The sequence below is a fragment of the Macaca mulatta genome, chromosome 1 (assembly GCF_049350105.2).
Source record: "Macaca mulatta isolate MMU2019108-1 chromosome 1, T2T-MMU8v2.0, whole genome shotgun sequence".
Lineage (NCBI taxonomy): Eukaryota > Metazoa > Chordata > Mammalia > Primates > Cercopithecidae > Macaca > Macaca mulatta.
Window position 1 is genome coordinate 122,869,804 of NC_133406.1, and position 20,984 is coordinate 122,890,787.

General features: G+C 33.3%; 1 protein-coding gene across 2 annotated transcripts in view; it reads right to left on the reverse strand.

The window, feature by feature from the left end:
• Window positions 1-20,984, reverse strand: part of MAN1A2 (mannosidase alpha class 1A member 2) — a 160,340-nt gene that overhangs the window by 115,223 nt on the left and 24,133 nt on the right. For both annotated transcript variants that reach the window (XM_028844502.2, NM_001261288.1), the window contains 3 exon segments: window positions 15,359-15,614; window positions 12,143-12,239; window positions 2,933-3,051 (listed from right to left, as the gene is read on the reverse strand). In XM_028844502.2, coding sequence (XP_028700335.1) covers window positions 2,933-3,051; window positions 12,143-12,239; window positions 15,359-15,475 — 333 coding nt within the window. In that variant the 5' untranslated portion in view covers window positions 15,476-15,614.

A 20,984-nucleotide genomic window follows, 5' to 3' on the forward strand; every position in this document is an offset into this window, starting at 1 on the left:
GCTTAGGGTTACCCTTAAAGTTTATATATACTTATATATACTATACTTTGATAAGAGAGTGTGTGTGTGCACATGCCTACTTTGGAGTTACCCTTAAAGTTTGAACATATATATTGTTTATTGTTTTGCTCCTAACACCAGAGCACAAGCACAAAAAAGAGATAAAACTTAGTTTTAATATATTTTATAAATATATATATGTGTGTATATATACATATATGTATATATATTTAAACTTCAAGGATATCTCCAAAGTCAATAGAAATGGAAGGTATAATGTTAAACTAGTAGAGGGAAAAAGAGAGATGATGTAATTTAATCCAAAATAAGGAAAACAAACTAAAAGCAAATGAAAAGTACAATCATAACATAGGTAGCAAAACAAAGACGAAAGACCTAACTCCAAGTATGTTATCATAAATGTAAATATATCAAACTTAATAGTTAAAAAGACTCTAAGATTGGATAAAAATAACAAAACCCAAATACATACTATATGCAAAATAAGCAGCTAAAACATAATGACATCAAAAGGTTGAAAGAAAGGAACAAAAAGTGACAGTGTTGATGATTAAACTACTTCTCTCAGATTCAAATCCATTCTTCTATACTCTACTTTGATATATGGGATTTGGAACTACGCAAATGCATTTCATTTAGCAGCTGGCTCCCTTTTAGACACTAACAATAGGAGGCTCTAAAAAGACAATACAAGACTGGAGGAAGAAGAGTCTTATTCCCTCCTGTTTACTTCTAGTTTGTGATAGTGTCACACCAGCCAGGGTTCACCCTGGCAGTGGCAACTGGTTAGAGTACCCTATCACACATACAGACACACAATCCCCAAATCAGCCTCATGGTTTCCTTTACAGATATCAAGCACTTGGCTAGGTGTCTCCTCCTCAGAGTTCTGAGTCCCAGCTCTGACACAGTCTTCCTAAGGTACCAGTAACACCTGGGCAGCACAGGTACTAGTTCTACAGAGCCCAAGCTACTGCATTTTAATGATCCCAACCAACCTCTTCCCATTGTTCTTATAGCCCCCACAGGTGGCAGCTGTTTCCTGTTTCCTAGAGTTAAAACACCTCTGGTGATACCACAATGCTCTCTTTTTGCCTTTCTGGTTCCCCATTAGTTGGATAACAATTCTAAACCTTAAATCCTCTAGTTAAAATAAATGGTATAGTTCTGGTTCCTGATTGAACCCTGACTGATAACAATTATACACAAGGAAATTATTAGCCATAATAAAGCTGCCCTGTCAATGAATGGGAGTATTGCACATATGCTAATTCTCCCCAAATTAATCTGTAAATTAAATGCAATCCTCATCAAAATTTCCACATAGTTTTCCAGAACTCGAAAGAACAAAAAGCTGAGAACTAAGATAATTTCTGCAGAGAACAAGATCAGATACCAAGATTCAGATACAGACATCAAGCTTCTTATAAAAAAAAAATTGTAGTTAAGACAATTTAGTATTGATATATGGGATAAATAAAAAAGCCAAAGTTAAAGAATCAACTATAACATGACTAATATATGACTAATGTGGCATATACAAATAGCAGGAAAATAAATGGTACTAGGATCAACTAATAGTGGCCTATTTCACCCTACATTTAAAAAAAAATCAATTCCATTTGGATTAAAGACTAAAAGCAAAACTTTAAAACCTTCAGAATAAAATATAAGAAAATATATTCATGATCTAGGAGTACGGCTTTCTTAAAGAAGATACAAAAAACACAATCTGTTGTATAAAGGCTACATAGCTACACAGAAAAAAAAAAAAAAAAGACTATATTTCTCAGCTTTCCTTTGGAGTTAGTTGAGGCCGTATTAGTAAACTCTACAAGCAAAACCGGGGGAGACTACCTCCTGAGAAGTCTTCTTAAAGAACAGTCACATATCTTTCTGTCTACTGGATAAAATGCCTGGATCTTTAGGAACCATTTTATACCATGAGGTCTAAGATCTACACTGAAGGCAACAGAACAACAAGACAAATGATCCTAGATCCTCGACGATCAAGGAGCCACCCAAACCAGGCCTGAAATGCTTATCTCTGTACTTGATTTACATGAAAAAATAAATATCTATCTTGTTTAAGGTATTTTATATTAGGTTTTCTGCCACTCACCATCAAACCTAAACTTAACTGATAATAAAATTTGTTCTCATTGAGATATGTCCAAATGCCACAGTAAAATAAAGGAAAGTAAACCATTTTTGTCTAGTTAGCACCAAGAAAGGCATCAGAGAAGGAATAATTATGGACTTATATCACAATTTAAATAATGAAGAGTCTGTCAGAGAGAAGTACATAAAGAAGTAGTCAAAAGGAAAAGCAAGCACAAATATCACAAAAGATGTGACTATGACAAAACAAAACAGTCCACACATCTTTTAGGTGAAGACTGGTGATAATAATTGCCACCATTTACTGAGCACTTAATATGTACCAGATTATCTCAAATAATCCTCACAATACTATAATGGAATAGTAATTTTATGACAGGTTTAGAAAGATAAGGAACTTTCTCAAGTCGCACGACTAGAATGCAACTGTGCTGGGCGTGTGATTAACAACTATGCCAAACCTAAGCAGTACCACTTAACCATGCTAAAGTGCCAGAAGAATGGGTGTAGGCCTAACTATGAAAACTCATCGGAGCTGTGCTAATCACTAAACTTTAAAATAAATAAATATATATATATATATTTATTTATTTATTTATTTATTTTTCCATTCATGAGAGCTCAACCCTCATGACCTAATCACCTCCCAAAGTCCCCATCTTCTAATACCATCACATTAGTGATTAGGTTTCAACATATGAATAAGAAAGCACAAATATTCAGACAACAGCAGTTAGATACTGTCTTTTCATGGTCAATCTAAGAGATCAGTTATCAATCATACACTCACCACACTGAAATCAAGGTTGTCTTCAATCCATCTTTGCCCATCTAGGAATTCAGCATGAAGTCCCATGATATAAAGGGTATCCAAAGCATCTACTATGGTAGCACCCATTTGTGAACTTCCTATATTTGGGAGAAAAAAATTATCATTAAAAAGATCACTTTACACTCCTGTTCTCTTTGGGGGAAAAAAAAAGATTCCCTTCACATTCAGTGTATTTTAATTTCTTATACATAAAAGTAAACTAAAGTAAGAGTACAAGGACTAAAAATATAGAATACCCAATATTGTTCACTTTTACATTAGAAATTATATGTATATTAGAAAATATACATAGTTTAATATATTTTACTAAAAAAAGTACTTTAGTAAAAATAGGAAGATAAAAGAAAACTAAAAGCATACTTTTCCTTAATTTTCTGCCTGGTCAGAATATGAGATATCTGTATACTTAACCAAGAAAGGGGAAAAAAAAAAGAGGATTAATTCAAGAAAAGGGGAGAGTAGTTCACGATGACAAAGCTAAATAATAAGACAACCGTGTCCTTCTGCTCTGGTCCAAATTCATAGGACAAACAAAAAATATATTTTAAAATAATAATAAATGTACAACAGGGCTGGATAACCACAGTGGAAAAAAAAACTTAACAATCCTTAACAATCAACAAGCAGGTAGATCATACTGAAAAAAGGAAACCATCAAACAACATGAGTAGAGAAAATCAAAATAATACAATGTATCCACTTTTAAGAAAGAGATTATCCTCATCATTAAAAAAAAAAAAAGTTCCAAGGGGAAGAAAGCAAGAGAGAAAGGGAGGAAGAGAGGGAAGAATTCACTCAAAACCAGCCTAACTGATAATGAAAACATAAGGGAAGAAAACAGGCCAATCTTACTAATGAATGTAACTGTACAAATCCTAAATAAAATAGTAGCAAAGCTAGGTTTGTTTTGCTCCTAATAGAGTAAAAAATCTAGTAGTACAGCAAAAAAATAAATATCAAGGAGGAGATGGGTTCTCCCCAATCCCATAAATGCAATTATTATTTCTGTCCTATAAAAATTCAAACAATCCACACAGCTTACTGCCTGCATTAACATGGCTTTACTATTACATTGTCTTCAACAAGGTGAATTTACTGTTCCAGGAGCTCTTGCCCAGAAAGCTAAAAGTTGCCAAAAAAAATTTATTGTTCATTCCAAGAACTTCCTGAAAGACCCATCAACTCTTCAACAGAAAGTACCAAATGATGATTTATACCCCAAACTTTGAAAGGCTACGACTCCAGTGAGGTAGTGATCTCCTTACCAAAGTAATAATTAACAGCTTTGTCTTATCAACAGGTTTTCCTGGTGACATTTTCAGAGCCAGCATTCAACATTACTTAGTTCACATTTTCCATTTACTATTCTCTTTTCTTTCTTTTTCCATTCCTCCTTCTACTGCGTAGAAATTGTTTTCTTCCAATGATTTAAAGCTACATAAATTTGTTCTTATGATGGTTGTCCTTAATTTACGTGCCATTTTCTTGTTCATGTGTTCCTAATAATTTCTTCAACTTATCAATACATCTATCTTCTCTTAGCTAACAAGACAAGTACTCCAACACACTCCGATAAATTCCTTGGTCTTCTCCCTGCTCAGTTCCCTTCATGTTGATATTATCTAGAAAGTCAATTATGTGTTATTACGTCCCTCGGCTTTTTATTGCGATAAAAATGGTATCAAGCCATTTAATCACTCATATATCTCTATCTCTTGCATAACTTCTTGAATATGTATCTCTTTTAATTTTAGCATTTCATCCAAAACATTTACCAAACTTATTTTAAATCCTTGAGACTACTGTTTGTGTCCTTATTTTAATGTTTGTAGATAGTTCTGCTCCTTCAGTTATCTAGTTATTTATTTAGTTCTCTAAGTACATATTTCTCTAAGGTATTGACTATTCTGGAGTGGAAAAAGGCCTGACCCACCTATTCTGTACCAGTCTTGGTTAGTTCCACAAGGTGCCATGTGCTAAAGGGCTCAAGGAAGAAAAGTATAAAATTGAAATTACTGGCTATTATCATGATTGTTTACCTGGACAAGTCAAGATTTGAACAGGAAAAAATGAAAAAGCCTAACACTATTCTTGGGTCAAAGAAGCAGCAAAACATGGCATCGCAGAATATATAAAACATCATAAAAATTTAGTATGAGAGCATGGGAATCAACTAAAGCAGTTCTCACAAAAAAACTTAAAATATTTATATTAGTTAATAAGAACAAATGAAAATAACCGAATTTAATATTCTAAGAAAGAAAAAACAAATTTGAGCAAAATAACACAAGAATGAGAAAAACTAAAGGCAGAAATGGATGAATTAGAAATGAAGAAAATTATTGAAATAATAAATTCAAGAAATGGTTCCATGAAGAACCATACAACGAATCTACCATTAACCTCATTTTTAAAAGGTAGACAAAACACAAAGTAATAAATAAAAATGCAGCAACAGACAAGCACAGAGAAAATTTTTTAAAATTATAAAAGACCCGTTTTATTCATATATTCACAATAAATTTGATCTTTCTCAAGAAATACTATTTTTGACTTATGAAAGAAGAAACAGAAAATCTAAACAAACAGACTGAAAAACAGATGAAATAAGTTTTTAAAGAGCTACCCGCTATCAAAATACCATACTCTGGAAGTTTCACAGAAAGAATACTACTTTAATTTTAAGGATAACTCCTATTCTATACAAACTTTTATACAACATAGGGAAAAAGATCTTAAAATTCAATTTGTAAATTCTGTATATCGATGAAAAAAATCGAATTTACTAAGAAACATACAACTACACCTGATCTCATTTGTGAACACCAAGGAAATATTTAGGAGTGGAATTGCTAGGCTATACATTAAGTTTATAAGAAACTGATGAACTGCTTTCCACAGTGTACCATTTTACACTCCCAATACAATGTATAACAGTTACAGTTGCTCTAGCATCCTTGTCAATATTTGGTATTGTTGATCTTCAAATTTTAGACATGTTAATGGGTGTGTAGAAATATTCTATTGTGGTGTTAATTTTACTTTCCCTGCTTATTGATGTGCTTATTGGCTATTCATATACCTCATTGGGTGGGGAAGTATTTATATATTCTGGATACATCCTTATGTGTGTATTTCAAATATCTTCTCCAAGTCTGTGGTTTGTCTTTCCAATTTCCTGATGTCTTTGGGGAGCAGAAATCTTCAGTTTTCATTAAGTCCAATTTACCCACATTTTTCTTTTATACTTGATGCTTTTTGTATTCTAAAAAAATCCTTGCTAACCTCAAAGTCACAAAGATGTTCTCAAGTGTTTTCTACTGAAAGTTTTTTACTTTTAGCTTTTATATTTAGCTCTGTGATCCATTTTTGTACACAATGTTGAAAGAAGAGGCAAAGTTCATTATTTCCCCATACAAATATACAGTTGACCCAGCACCATGTGTTGGAAAGGCTATCCTTTTAATCACTGAATTGCCTCAGCATCTTTGTTGAAAATCAATTAACCATGTATGTGCACTTCTATTTCTATTCTTTTCCACAAATCTCTATGCCCATCCTTATGCTAAAACCAAGCTGTCCTCAATTGTAGCTTTACTGTAAATTATAAAATCAGGTAGTGCAAATCCTTCAACCTTGTTTTTTTTTTAAAAAATTACTTGACTATTCTAAGTGCTTTGTATTTTCACAGATTTTAGAATCAACTTGCCAATTTCTAGAGAAAAGTCTAGTGTCATTTTGATTGGACTGCTCTAAATTTAAACACAAATTTAGAAAGAATTAACATCCCAATAATATTGAGCATTCAAATTCACGAACATGGCATTGCTCTCCATTAAGTCCTTTTAAATTTCTCTCAAAAACAACATAAAGTTTTCAGTATACAGATTCTGTACATAGTTCATCAAATTTATACACATATAGTTCATATTTTTTGATACTACTGCAAATAACTTTATTTTTTAAACTGCATTTATAATTGTTTGTTGCAAGTATACCAATACATATAATTGGTTTTGCATATTAAACTTGTATCCTATAACATTACTAAATTGTTTATTCTAGTACCTTTTTTTTTTGGTACATTCCCTAGGATTCTCTCTATGGGCAATTATGTTGACTAAAAATGTAAAGATAGTTTTACTTCTTCATTTCCAATATTTATTCTTTTTTTTTTTCTTTCTCTTTTTTCTGCCTTAGTGCACTGGCTAGGATCTCCAGTACAATGTTACATAAAAGTGAGAGAGTAGACACCTTTGCCTAGCTTGCAATCTTAGGGGAAAGCATATAGTCTTTCAATATTAAGTATGTGGGGTATATTTTGCATTTTTTGCTTATTGTTGTTGTTTTGAAATTTTCTTTATCAAGTTAAAGAAATCCCCTTTCTAATTTAGTGTGCTGACAGTTTTTATCATGGATGGTTGTTAAATATTATTAAATGCTTTTTCTCTGACTCCTGGGATAATCCTATGATTTTTCTCTTTTATTATTCTGATATCTTAAACTACACTAACTAATTTCCAAATGTAAAACCTACCATGTATCTCTATGATAAACTCCACTTAGTCATAACATAATATACACTCAGCCTTCAGTATTCACCAGTTCCATATCCACAGATTCAACCAACAGTAGATGGAAAATATTTGGGGAAAATAATTTTTTAAATAACAATACAGCAATTTTTAAAAACCAAAAATTTTAAGATACAGTATAACAACTATTTCTATTGTATTAGGTATTCTAAGTAATCTAGAGATAATTTTAAATATATGAGAGAATATGCTTAGGTTAAATGCAAATATTATATACTATTTTATACAAGGGACTTGGGCATCTGTGGATTTTGGTATTCTCTGGGGTCCTGAAACCAATCCTCCATGGACACCAAAGGACAACTCTATTACTCAATAAGATTTACTAAAATTTAGTTAAATATTCTTGCGTCTATGTTCATAAGGGATACTGCTCTACGGTTTCCTTTTCTTATAAATATCTTTGTCTAGTTTTGATACTAGGGCTTTAGTGGTGCTCCTAAGAATGCGTCATCCTTAATGGACAAACACCTGACAGGAGTACCTCAAATTACATGAAGCAAAAGTTGGCAGAACTGAAAGAAGTCCAAAATAAGAGTTGAAGACTTCAACATCCCTCTCTCAGTAACTGACAGAACGAGGCAGAAAACCAACTAAGATAGAGACAGCCTAAACAACCCCATTAACCAATGGGATCTAACTGACATCAACAGACCATTCCACACAAGAACAGCAGAATATACACATACCATTCTTTCTAAGCACAAATGAAAAATTCACCAAGACAAACCTCTGTCAGAAAGCAAACCAAAAGTAATTTAAAAGAATTAAACTTAAGTGAAGTACATTCTCTGATCCTAACAGAATTAAAACGAGAAATCTGTAACAGAAGGATTTTTTAAAACTCTAAATACTTCAACTTACTCAAGGAAAATTTTAAAACACTGAATTGAATGAAAATGAAAATATATCAAAACCTCAAGAATGCAGCAAAAGCAGCAGTCAGAAAGTTTACAGTAATAAATACATTAGAGAAGAGGATCTCTGGTCAATAATCTAGGCTTCTACTTCACGACACTAGAAAAACAAGAGCAAAATGAACCCAAATCACGCAAAAGAAGAAAACAATAAAGAGTAGAAATCAAAGAAATGAAAACACAAACAAAATATTACAAAGATCAATGAACCCAAAAGTTGTTTCCTTGAAAAGATCGATAAAATTAATAAACTTCTAGCAGGACAAGAGAGGAGACAAAACATAAATCACTAATATTAGAAATGAAAGGGGATTATTATTACTACAGCTGCCACAGACATTCAAATGACAAGGCAATACTCCAAACAATTCTATGCATAAAAAAATCAATAACTTAGATAAAACCAGACTAATTACTCAAAAACGACAAATTACCAAAATACACCCAAAATGAAACAGATAAACTGAATGGTCCTTACTATTAGAGACATTAAGTTTGTAGTTTAAAAACCTTCAAGAAAAAAAAAAGTTCCAGATGCAAGTGGTTTCTTCAGCTACATATACCAAACATTTAAGAAAAAAATAAAACCAATGCTAAACAATCTCATCCAGAAAACTGAAAAGCAGAAAACACTTCCCAAATCATTTTCTGAGTCCAGCATTACTCTGATACCAAAACAAGACAAAGATAATTTAAGTACAGAACAATATCTCTTATTAATATAAAAGCAACAATCTTCAACAAAATATGTACAAATCAAAACACCTTAAGTCAGAAATAACAAAAGTAACTTATTTACATATAAATACACACACATACACACACACACACACACACACACACACCCCTGGAAAATAAAATGTACCCTTCAAAAAGCATTGCAAAATCAAAGAATACTCTTTTTCCAAATTAAAATAATTTCTTCTTCATGCAAAAAGACCTATCCTTAATAAGACTTTCTGTTTTCCAGAACATCTAAATAAAATTCATTCTGCATTTTTTTTTTTAAGAGAAAGGGTTTTGCTATGTTGCCAAGGTTAGGGCACAGTGGCTATTCACAGGCATCATGATCATGGTGCCCTGTAGCCTTGGTCTCCTGGCCCCAGGCGATCCTCCTATCTCAACCTCCGGTAGAGCTGGGACTCCGTGCCACTGCACCCAGCCATTCTATTAATCACTGTTAGAATAATTAGTATCAGTGCTTACATCCAGCAACACTTCCCTCTCCCCTCTCCTGGCTCCAGAGCCAGGCCCTAACTAAGCAAAACAAAAAGAACATGTCCCATCCTCCTAAGTACAGCATTTGGTTCAACAGTGGGCACAAGACCTAATCAGAAACAATAAGAAACAGTGAGTATTTCGATTATATTTCTAAGACATCCAAGTGCTCTCTTCTTTACAGTGTTCTCTTTCCTACAGATGTGGTAGTATGAAGATACGAAGCTTCAAACTGCTGCAGCCATCCTGCTAAGAAACCAGCTTGATTATATTAACAAGCAGGAAGACAGAAAAGATAAAGTAAAAAAGCTCAGATAGAATCAGATATACACCAGGAATTCATTCAGCAAGTTTCCTTTTTAGTTTAAGCCATTTTGCAAAGGATTTTCTGTTATCTGCACGTAAAGAGGACTCTGATGCCAAGAACTAACTAGACAGAAATCAGAGGAGCCCCTATCTCAGTTACCATATAAAAGAATTGTTTAACAATCTAGGGTAACAAAAGGGGCGTGTTTTAAGTTAATGTTTTTCCTGAAATCTAGAATATTGCAAGCAAAGGTTCCATATCCACCTATATATTCCTATTCTGTAAAGGTGTACTAAATTTGGGATGTCAAATGAGACACTGAGAACTACTTAACCACCCTTCTCTTAGACTTTTACTGTTTTTTAAAAAAAGAAAAAATCAAAAAATATATTTTAAAAAAAAACTTAAATTGTACTTACTGGTAAGAATTTGAGATACACAACAGAAACAGAGTAAGTAGGAAACAAAGTATTAAACTATAAAAAATAATCCTTTAACAAACCAACTGCATAGCTACAAACATGAGACAAAACATAATAATGATCTATTCCTATGTAGCTTATCTGGCCGGAAAAGTAACTGTAACCACTCAAAAATTTAATAAAATATAAGCAGCACCGAATTTTGACTACTGAAAATTCTGCAGATTTTCTTTTTCTACCATTTCACTATAATTTTCTTCTCATAATAGATGTTTCCCAAGTGTCAAATTAATTTTCTTCTATCTTTAAAGTTTACTAAAGCAGCAGTATTTATTTGGTAAACAGATAGGACCAGTATCTATTTGATAAATATTAATACATTAGATGTTCTGAGAAATATCATTTGAAAAAAGTAAAAAATTAACATCCAATTTTTATTTTCAATACATTTTTATATTTCAATCTTTTTAAAAGGCTCACAATTTACCATTGAGTTTAACATAAAAGAATAGTTACTCGAAGGGAGGTTCTAATTTTAACTGACTATTAAATTTAATGTCTTTATTGCACTAACGCCTCATACTGTGACATCCACAAAGCAGTAAGAACCTTCCAGTCCAAAACTTTGCTAAGAAAATATACTTTATTTCATTACATGATGGCTGATAAATTAAATATCATATTATGAAGTCTCTGGTAGTCACTGATTACCTAGAAGAAACTTTTTTCCTTTACTCCTCTACCACAACATCTTCCAAACCCAACAGAAATTATTTTTTAAGACATTTTCTTTTTTGACCAAAAACAAGCAACAATGAACAAATTATAAGAAAAGTCACAGCATTAGAAAAATCCTTCCCTAGTGTCAAAAAGAAAATTGCTGTTATTTGAATTACTGTGATGGTTTATTACAGTTAATAAAGAGAATCAGACTGCATATAACTAGTTTGTGTCTTTTTAGCCCATTAAAATTTTCTTGCCTTCATCTATCACTACTTAAAAGACAAGCATCAAGTCACATCAAGAAGCATTTAAAATGAGGGAAAGGAGTGAAGACTACAAAGAGTAGCTTAACAATTCTCAAGACTTACCTCAGGGTTTAGTAAAAGTTGTTAAATTAGTTGAGTAAGTTAAACTGGGAAGTTTTATAAGTGAACTGAGCTCAAGGAAAATAGGATGAACAAACTCAAGATGAACACAGCACTTCCCCAAACCTCCATTCACAAAATACATTGTTAATTTTTCCTTAGGAACTGTGAATGTACAACATAACCCACTGAATTCAGTAACCCAATCACCCTGGGTAGGTCACTTTTTTAAAAAATGTACATAGAACTACAAGAATTTCCTATCCTTCCCCTCTTCCTCTGTAACATGAATATCAGAATAGGTATTGTGTTGAAGAAAAAAATGACAAGTAGGTGCCTACCTTTCCTGACACTAAAGAAAAAAATGCCAAAAAAAAGCTTTTAAATACTCACATAAATGACTAAAGCATCCATATGTAAATGGAAAATCTACCACATATATGTGTACTCGAAAGCAACTGGAACTTAATCGTGACTGACACTTGCAAAAATCATACATCTTTCTTCAAATTATAGTTCCACAGAAATACTCAGATTTTAGAAAGTACTTTGAAAAGTTACATCTTGTTTTAAAAGATGGAAGTAGAAAATGGAAATAGTAATTAGAAAAAGTAAACTTACCAAATATGTTAGGGGAGTGTCCTTTCCTTGCAATAGGTCTGAGTTCATTATGTCCCCACCCATATGTCCTATAGTTATCCCAAGCATGTTTCATCATCTGAAAAGAGAAAAATTATAATCCATCAAGTTAAATTTTTCACAAACTGTTTTTTTATTTCATATAATTTTGGGTTCTATTACTATATCCTTGCCCATTCTTCTAGATCTACATTAGTATATTATTCAATTAACATTTGTATCAGTATGAAAACATACATAACTATGTTTAATATCATCTATATGACAGGAAAAAATGGGTATAATAGACAAGTCCTCTTTCTTCATGACGTACATATCTGTTTGGCATTCTTTCCTTTTGAGAAATGTTAGTTTTTTGGGGAACAGCTCCCTTTCCTCACATATGACAGAGCTGTCAATCAAGAGGCTCTGCTTCTACCATCAATTAACTCAGTCTAGCTAGAAAACCCCTTATCCTTAGACCAGAGATGAACAAACTAACTCTGCTGTTACAGCACAAAAGCAGTCCCAGACAATATGTAAGTAAATGGACATGGTTGTATTCAAATTAAAATTTATTTTTATTTATTTTTGTTTTGTTTGAGATGGAGACTTGCTCTGTCACCCAGGCTGGAATGCAGTGATGCAAGCTCCACCTCCCGGGTTCACACCATTCTCTTGCCTCAGCCTCCTGGGACTACAGGCGCCCGCCACCATGCCCAGCTAATTTTTTTGTTATTTTTAGTAGAGACGGGGTTTCACCGTGTTAGCCAGAATGGTCTCGAACTCCTGACCTCGTGACCTGCCCGCCTTGGCCTCCCAAAGTGCTGGGATTACAGGCGTGAGCCACCGCGCCCGGCCTAAATTTTATTTTTAAAACAGACAGCAAGCAGAATTTGGCCCACAGGTTGTAGCCGTCAACCCCTGCCCTAGACAAAGTGAGTGGATACATGTGATTCAAGTAGGAACAATCAAGTTCTTTTTACACATTGTTATAGACACCAGCAGATAGAGGGACTTTTTTATTCTGCAATATCATGATCTGCGTAATATATAAACCTAGAGCTGATAATGGCTCTCTGCCAACATGGAGAAACTAGCAAAAGGAAAGAGAGACAGATGCTTAATACTCACAATAATATCTACAGGCTTGGATTCAGCCAAACTCGAAGCCCTTGTTTAGGGCCATTAAACCAATAAATACTATTTGTATCACTTAGTTTAAGCTGAGTGTTTTACAACCCAAGGAGTTCTAAGCTACACAATAGCAGAGTATATAATTATATATCAGATGAATTATATAATAGTAGACTGTGGTGTACCAAAAATCTATTCATTTAACAGCATACTATTCATTAAACATTTCCCAACTTGCTTTATGCAGCCAGCATTAATCAGACACCAAAATCAGCAAAGATATTACAAGAAAACTCAAGACCAATGTATCTCAAGAACACAGATGCAAAATTCCCTAACAAAAATTAGCGACATCTAAGAAGGATACTATACCATAACAAAGTGGAGTTTAACCCAGGAATATAAGACTAATTTAACATCCAAAAACCAATGTAATTTACCATGTTAACAGAATAAAGGGAAAAAAATCACACAGTAATCTAGAGACAAATGAAGACAATGCATCTAACAAAATTCAACACTCATTCATGATAAAACTCTCAGTAAACTAGAACTACAAGGAGACATCCTCAACCTAATAAACAGCATCTTTTAAAAACCTACAGTTGACACAACATAGTTAATGGCAAAAGACTAGATGCTTAACCCCTAAAGTTGGGAATCAACCTAGTATGTCCATTCTCACCACTTATTTTCAACAATGTATTAGAACTCCTCGCCACTGCAGTACGACAAGAAAAAAAAAAGGTATAAAAATCAAGAAGGAAAAAGGAAAAGTACCTCTTCAAAGAAGACATGACTATGTATAAGAAAAATCACAAGCAATCTACAAAAAAGCTGTAAGAATAAATAATTTATTTCAGTAAAATAACAGGATAAAAGTTCAGCAAACTAAAACATATTTCTATATGCTGAGTTCTGTGAGTACTTCTGGGGAATCACTGAACCTGAGGATCATCTGGGGGTCCCCTGAACACACATGGTTATCCACCTGAATTATTACGTATTTGAAAAAAGTATTTCAGTACATTGTAATGACATCTGAAAAAAAGCAAGTCAGGCATCTGAAAAAAAAAATCTATCACTGTCTCTCCCAGCACTGTCTGAAGGAAGTGCCTTAAGTAGTCTACATATAAAACAGACTCTAGACATGAGGTAAAATCAGAGCACAGCTCTATTTCTACTCCATCAAGGTCAAGGTTTTATAATAATTCATAAGGCTAAGCTTAAAACATCTGCTGTACCTTCCATATCCATTACTAGAATATATCCAAATAGATATTTGATTACTTTAACTAAATTTATCTTACTTTATAATAATTAAACTTTCTCAAATATTGTTGGTACAATTACACTCTGATAAAATATTTTTCTTCATAGGCAGTATAATCACAAACTCCAACCAGAATTTTTAGGAGTTCTAATTAACAAAGTTTAACTCAAATATTCGCTAGATGTTTCCCATCTGGTATCCTCTTTACTTTTAAGTAATTACAGAATAACAAATTGAAAGACTTCTGAGGCTAAATAAATTTAAAGAATTTTGAAATCAATTCTTTCCCATTTTTCAATCCATGGAGACTTTTTGGAAGGAATGTGTTTTTAATCTACAGTATAGTTGAGGGGTATCATGACATGTTCCTTAAAAAACTGGAGATACAATGCTAGCTCTTTAGAAGCACGTTTATGAGGGGGTCTACATAGTATCTAGCAGAGTCGCTTTGTAACTGAACATTTAAGAAACTGCTTAGACAATGGTAAGTTATATACAGATATATTATTAATAAAATGCTGAATTTCAAAAGATCTCTGAACAAGAATGAGTGGCACTAACCATCTAAACATCGTATCAAAAATATTTTAAGTGCCCAATAATTACATCATAATCAACATTTAAAAAAAAAAAAAAAAAAAAAAAAAAACAAGAAAGAGTTCTAGTCCTTATCACCAACCTGGAAACTATACTACAACTATGACCCAAGAACAAAAAGATCAAAATCAGGATACCATAGATTATATACATTTGTTTATATCCAAATACAAATCCATAAACACTCCATATCACAAAACTCAGCTTATTACCTCTTTAATTTTTTCCCTTTTCTCTCTTATGTCATTATCTTCTGGGTCTCCACCACTTATTCCTACAAGGTTGGGAATAGGGACTGGTGGCAGTGGCTTGTTCTCTTTTATCTTCATTTCTTGGACTACCTTATTTTTCTCTGTCTGAATTTCTGCTCGAATTTCCTCTCTTGACTTTCTTAATTTTTCTTTTGCTTCTTCCAAGGCCTTCTCATGATCAGCTCGAATTTTATTTCTCAGACGTTCTTCTTCTTCCCTGTGAGAAAAGGAGGAAATAAAACATAAGAGTGAGCCTACTTAAGAATGTCAACCTTTAAATATAAAACATAAAGGTTTCTCCATTAAACCCAGGAACTTGTTTTCTACTTTTGCTATTAAAAGGAAAGAATTATCAGTGAGAGACATTCAGATGTGGTATGAGAAAGAAGAGGAACCCTGAATGCCTAAGATCAAACTCTCTTTATAATCTCTTTATACAATTTCCATACTAAGAACAGAGATAACAGTAACTTATCCATAGACACTTGCAAAAAATAGACACCAGTGAAAACTAAATGGAGGAGAGAAAATAAAAATAGAATAAGTATCAGAGAAGAGACAAAAATATAAACATAAGGCCAAAGAAAAAGAGGAAAAGATAAGAGAACAGGAAGTTTTTCATTTATATAGTACAGCATATGCTTCTAAAACCTTTAAACTTTCAAAAGTGCATAGATATTATAATGTAACATTCCCAACAGATGTGGGCATGACTACTTAAAACTCTCTTGAACCTTTGTTAAAACCAGATTCCAATTTAGTAGGTCTATATGAAACCCATGAATCTACATAATGAAGAGCTCCTCAGATGATTCTGGTGTGCACACAGGTTTGAAAACCACTACTGCAATGGACACCTACACGGTTTCCTACCCAGCCCCACTTTTGTGAAAGAGAGTTCAATATTCCCTCTATATCTACCCCAATCCACAGGAATGAATACAAGAGTAGTACTTACTGTAAACCATTCTTTTCCAAATCAACCAACCAACGAAGACTACTCTAAGGGTAAACACCTAACCTAACAGTCAATAGGGTCATTTCTCCAGAAATTTAATTCAAACTTTGCAGATGGCTGAACTTATAACATTGCTAGTAAGAATGTAAAATGGTGTAAAATTTTCCACTTTGGAAAAGTTTGTGGTTTTTTTAAAAAAACTAAAGATGTAACTAACATAGAATCCTGCAAATGCACTTCTTGGCATTTATCTCAAAGAAATAAAGACTTGTGATCATTAAAAAAAAAAAAAAGAAAGAAAGAAAAGCTTTATACAAGCTGGTCACGAAAAGACAAATACTGTATGATTCTACTTGTAGAAGGTATTTAAAGAAGGCAAAACCCTAGAGACAAAAAGTAGAATGGTGGTAGCCAGGGACTAGAGATAGGACAATGAGAAGTTATTGTTTAATGGGTACAGTTTCAGGTTTGCAAGATGAAAAGAGTTCTGGAAATGGATGATGGTGATGGTTGTATAGTAATGCTACTGAACTGTATACGTTAAAATGGTTAAGATGGTAAATTTTATGTTAATTGTATTTTGCCATAATGAAAAAAATGGAGGACAAAGGACTATACACAAATGTTTATAGCGGCTTAATCCATAATAGGCAAAAACTGAAAACAATCCAGATATCCTCCAACAGTAAATGGTTAAACAAAACTGTGGTATGTCCACACTATGGACTACTACTCAGCAATAAAAAGGAGTGAATTGTTTATACACACTCCTTGAATGGATCTCAAAGGCATTCTTATCTGAGTGAAATAAGCCAATTTCAAAAGGTTGTATACTATATAATTCCATTTATATGACATTCTCAAAAAAGAGGGATGGTGAATAGATTAGGGGTAGCCAGGAGTTATGAATGAGGGATGGGCTAACTATAAAGAGATAACACAAGGGAGTTTTTTTTTTTTAATGATAGAATTGTTACATACATAATTATGATGGTAGTTACATGAATAGCACGTGTTAAATCATAAACCTGTATGCCAAAAGAAAAATTCACAATCTAATATTATCTAGTATTAGCAATAAAATGTTAAACACTAGAGGAAAAAATGGGTTATTAGCACTGAGAAGGTGCTGATAAAAGAAATGAGAGAGAAAAAGGAGAGGGAGGTGAAGCAGGCTAAACAGTCAGCAACAGAAAAGGTCAATCATCAGTGAGGAAGAATCCATGGGGCCTACAGACAGACTGGATGGATGTAGGAGGAATAGGGTAGGGAACTTAGGCTGGCCCCTGAATGAATCCACGAGAAAATGACATGAGGGCTGATCTGTTCAGGCGACTCAGGCAGACAGGGGCATCATCGTGCTGAATGAAGTCTTAAATAAGATATCCAAGGCAGAAACCACCCAAGGGCCTTCCAATCCCAGCCCCACATTTTGCCAACAGAAAAACACTGTGCTACTCACTACCCCTAGAGAACAGATCATAATCCGTCTACGTTAATCAAGTCTTTCCCAGCTGCCCTTGCAGCTAAGGGTAGCCATAAAACCCTATTTCAACCAACGAGAAAAAAGGGAACTACCAGGAATTTCCTTTATATATTAACAAATGGACAGAGCCAGTTGAGAAAAAAATAATGAAACAACAGCATTTTACACTGCTTTAGTGGCAAGTGCCTGAAGGAATTTAAGACCTTCCGAAAAGAAATGCCATGCTTTCGAGGTAATAAAAAGAAGATCTCCTTAAACTTGAAAATAAGCAAGAGGTTAATTAAAATGGTGTTATTATAAGGGAGATGTTTACAAATCTGGTCTAAGATGATTTTCAACAGCAAATAAACATATTCTACTTGCACAGAATAATACTGTCATACACATGATCTAAAGTTTCTGAAGGTTATCATCTTAAGAATCATATACTTTCCAGTGTCCTGACTGTAGTTAAAAGCCAAACAGGACAAACTGTATCACATTTGGGATCACCACTGCTTAACAGTAATCCCATTCCTAAAACAACATGTTAATGAAGAAGCCCAACTGTTTCTCAATATGAGTAATTGGTTGGCCACATGAAAGAGGCTAAAAAAGATTTAAGGTTAAGCACTGAGAAATCCACAGAACCTCAAGCTTTTATACCAAATCCAATTACTTTGGTCATGTGGCCCCCACAAAACACTAAGTGCTTTAGCACTCCCATTTTAATAATGCAGCCATGGACCATCAACACAAACTTACTGTCTCTATCTTTAGTTAGGTATAGGTCACCTATTTGGCTATTAAAAGATTTTGTTTCTGTAGAAAGCAGTTATAGATTACTCTAACTAGGGTTTTCAAAGGATTGCAGTTTGCATTTATGGTAATTTCCGATTAAATCAAAGGTTATCTGTCATTCAAGTAATTTCAACTTAACTCAATAATAAAATTTACCAAATGTGAAAGGCAAGGGATACAAAGAAAAATAAGACACATGATTTGCCCACAAGAGTTCACAATGTAATGAATACGTAAACAAAGTGAGTACAAAATGTGTGAAAGAGAAAGTAAATACCACGGACAGCTACAGAAGAGGTAAGATATACATAGAAAAGAATAGTCACTTGTTAACCATACAAGTATATGACTTGAAAGCAGATTTACATAGGGAAATAGAGAAAGAAATACATGATCTTCAAATAAAAACTAGAAGAGTAAGAGTTTGCCATGCAGATCAAGTAATAAGGGCATTCTAGATGAAGAAAGCAGAGTATACAAAGACACAGAAGTAGTAACACAATATACTAGTTAGCAATTAACTTGGTATGGCCACTAATGCATAGTGTGCAGTGTAGGGGAGAGTGCAGTAAAGTAGGATAGACAGCATAGCAAGGAAGCTAGAGAAGACAAAAGCTCAATCATTAATTGAGCCAACAATGCAGCCTGGGGAAAAATGCAAGGCACTAAAGAACTTCAAGTTGAAAATGGCATGACTGTACTTAAATCTTGGAAAGAATGCCTCCTCAGGATTGACTTGGGGCAAGGTGGGAGTAGAAAGGGAGAGGATATAAGGCTGGAAGTAGGAAAAGGAGTCAGGAGGTCACAGCAGTCCTCCCAGGCAAAAAATGACAAGAACCTAATAAAATGCATTTAAAGTAGATACGGAGAAGAAGGACCAACATAAGAGAGCTTAGAAAGCTAGAAATTTAGGCAAGTGATTCAACATGAGAAGGAAAAGGAATTAACAATAATAGATTTTTCACAATACTGACTGGATAGAAAGGGGTGACATTAACTGAACCAAAAATAAAGAAAAGAAAGGGTGATTTGGAATAAACGGAAGGAGTGAGAAAGAGATGAATTTGTATGATTTTAGACCTGTTAAGTTTAAAAAGTCAACAAAGCTCATAGGTTCAGATGTCAAAGCCTGAAAACACAGATTTGGAAATCATCGGCCTATATATAGGAGGCATAGCTCCCACCTAACTGTACACTTAACATGGGTAAATTTTACAGTGTGTAAAGTAACTCAACAAAGTTTAAGGGAGAACAACTATATTAAATCAGACAGTAGCTTTTAGAGCAGGTATAAAAAGGGTCACTTTATATTAATGAGGTCAATATGTCAAGAGACTATAACAATGATAAACATTACATACCTAATAACAAAATTTCAAAATACCTGAAGCAAAAACTGATAGAAATGAAAGAAGTAAACAAATTCACAATGTTGTAGGTAATTTCAACATCCTTCACTCAATAACTGATCAAAATAGAAGGAAAATCAATAAGGACATAAAAGACTTGAACAACACTATCAACCAACTTGACCTAATTGACATTTACAGAACACTCTACTCAACAGTAACAAAATATACATTCTGTTTAAATGCAAATGGAACATGTACCAATACAGACCAATTTCTAGGCCATAAAACAAGTTTCAATGAAATTAAAAGTATTCAAACCATAGAAAGTATGCATTTTGCTACAATGGGATTAGAGTAGAAATCAGGTAACATAAAGGTATCTGGATAGTCTCCAAATATTTAAAAACTCAGTAAAACACTTCTCAATAATCACAGGTCCAAGAAGAAATCAAAAGTAAAACTAGATGACTGGTGATAACTGCAGATAACTGTGAATATACTAAATATACTAAACTCTGAATATACCATTGAATTGTATACTTTAAATGGGTGGATGGTGTGGTATGTGCATAATATCTCAATAAAGCCATTTTTTAAAAAGTGAAATTTGAAAGTGCCTTGAATTGAAAGAAAATGGAAACATCAAGCTGTAGATAAAGCTAAAGTACTTCTTAGACTGAAATTCATAGCACTAATAGCCAATATGAAGAAAAAAAGAAAAGTTAAAGAGAGAATTATAGCGTTAACCAATCTACATTAGGTGGAAAAAAGATCTTATATCAAGAACCTCAGGTTCTGCCTTAAGAAAATGGAAAAAGAGAAAATTAAACCCAAAGTTAGAAGAAGAAAGAAAATAATAAAGATAAAAGCAAAACAAGAAATAAAATTCAAAACAGAAGAAAAGAGAAAAACCAATACATCCAAAAGCTAGTTCTTTGAGATCAATAAAATTGATAAATTTCTAATAGTGATAAGAGAAGGGAAAAAAGAGAAACCACAAATTACCAATAT